Below are 1,926 nucleotides of genomic sequence, written 5' to 3' on the forward strand. Positions count from 1 at the left end.
GGATGGAACGCATCCTGAGGTCTGCGCTGTATGGGTCTTTTGTAAGATATATGGTCATGGAGAGGGAGAGGGAGGTTGTGGTGAAGAAGGAGAGTTTGAAGCCAGTGGAGAGGTCGGATGCGCGTCGGGTGGTTTCCAAGACAGATTCCCGGCCGGATTCCCGGGTGGAAAGGCCACCACGGCCAGAGGTGAATGGGGACAGGTACGAATTGAGAGGGAAGAGGTCGCTGTGGTGGCCGTCCATGCTAACAAAGACGACAGAAGTAAACATCCCCCACCGCCACGGTCGCAGCCCGAACCCGAGAGCAGAAAACGTGTCGCGGATACTGAATCGAGCTTGCCCCCACAAAAGCGACCCAGGAGCGAGCAGGTCAGCACCTCGAAGCTCGACCGCGAATATGGCCGGCAGCCAAAACCGGAACCACCACGGGGTCGCGACAGAGGGGTTCCTGAGAGAACACAAAGAGAGCGAGACACAAAGAATGATTCACTGCGTCCGACCACGAATGGCTTGGCGCCTGCGTCGACGGACAGGGACAGAGAAAATACTGCGTCTCCGAGATCAACAATACAAGTTAATGGGTCGAGAGTCCGGCCAGATAGCGGCAGATCCACTCCTCGAAAAGGAGAAGGGTTGACGAAGTCGTTGTTGCCCGAGTTATTATCACCACTTCACCCAAGTCTGGAGGCCGAGCTCGAGGAGCACAGGCCGAGGAGAAAGCTGGCGGACAAGGCGCCACCGCGATCACAAAAGGCGGACGGGGGCCCGCCGCCGGCGAAGAAGAGGAAACCACCTGTGCTGCCGGAGCTTTTGTCGCCGACGCTGCCCGCGATTGTGGAGGAGGCTTTGATACAGAGCAACCAAACGCCGGCCAGAAATCAGTCGGGGAGTCAGTCAGAATCGTCTCCTAGCAGCGCAAGAAAGACCATCATTGCGGCCCCGTTGATATCACTCCCCCCACCGGCAGAGGAGAAGCCGCCCCCGCGACCCAGCAGGATCGTGACCCTGAAGCTGAAGAAGGCCAACGCCAAGCGGGCCAAGGACTTGTTGAGTCTGCCGTCGAAATCGGCAAAGGACGCCCTCAAGAAGGAGCGGTCGATCAGTGTGGAAGCAACGCCGCCGCCAGCGAGAAAACGGCCTCGGCCGGCGGATGAGATTGAGCAGCCCCCCGCTCCTCCGCCGGTCATACCACCCAAGTCCCGGGGTGTCAAGGCGGAGCTCATGAAGAATAACCATAACAGTCCGTCGACTCCGTTGAGGGTGCCGCCGCAGGGTGGTAGTGCTTCCCAACCTACACCCCTCCGCCCCAACTCGACAACCCCGTTGAAACACAGCATCACGGCGGCAGTGTCTGGGAGTGCCGAGGCGGTCACTGCTGCTGCTCGCCCCCCCACGAGGGATGTCGCACCCCTCGACCCGAAAACAATCGAAAAGTCGGAGCACCACCGGAAAATCCACCAGGAGCTTGTGGCTTTGGGGACAAAGATCAAGCACACGCGGGATGACCTTTCCAAGTCTAGTCATGGAAACCCCTCCCCCGCAGAAGAGAAACGGCTCTCTGCCCTCCACCTCGAGATGGTCCTAACATATTTCCTCGCCTTTTACAACCTGAATTTGTCGAGGACGTTGGCGGGGAAGTCGGGGGATATCCAGATGTGGGAGTCGCTGCTGCCGCATATTGCGGAATTGAGGGGGAGACAGGGGGTGAGACAGAGTAGGTGTTTGAAGGCGTTGGCTTGCCAGCTGCATGCGAGTTGTTTGGATCAGATTGTGCACGCGTATTTCATGCTTGATGAGGGGAGCGCGGGGGTGTGGTTTAGGCGGGTTGGCGGGGTGGTGCAGAAAGGGGGGAGGATGTGGGCTGAGGCGGATGGGTTGGTTAGTTTGGTGGACTAATCACATTTGACCTCTCGTCACTCCCATCA

General features: G+C 58.8%; 1 protein-coding gene across 1 annotated transcript; it reads left to right on the forward strand.

The window, feature by feature from the left end:
- Window position 1: 1 nt before the first annotated feature.
- On the forward strand, window positions 2-1,897 carry PODANS_6_5700 (uncharacterized protein; the record flags this gene model as incomplete). The annotated part of the gene is made up of 1 exon (XM_001910031.1): window positions 2-1,897. A coding segment is annotated over one exon (1,896 nt), but the record flags the coding sequence as incomplete, so codon positions are not given.
- Between the last annotated feature and the right edge of the window lie 29 nt (window positions 1,898-1,926).

Source organism: Podospora anserina, chromosome 6, assembly GCF_000226545.1.
Source record: "Podospora anserina S mat+ genomic DNA chromosome 6, supercontig 2".
Lineage (NCBI taxonomy): Eukaryota > Fungi > Ascomycota > Sordariomycetes > Sordariales > Podosporaceae > Podospora > Podospora anserina.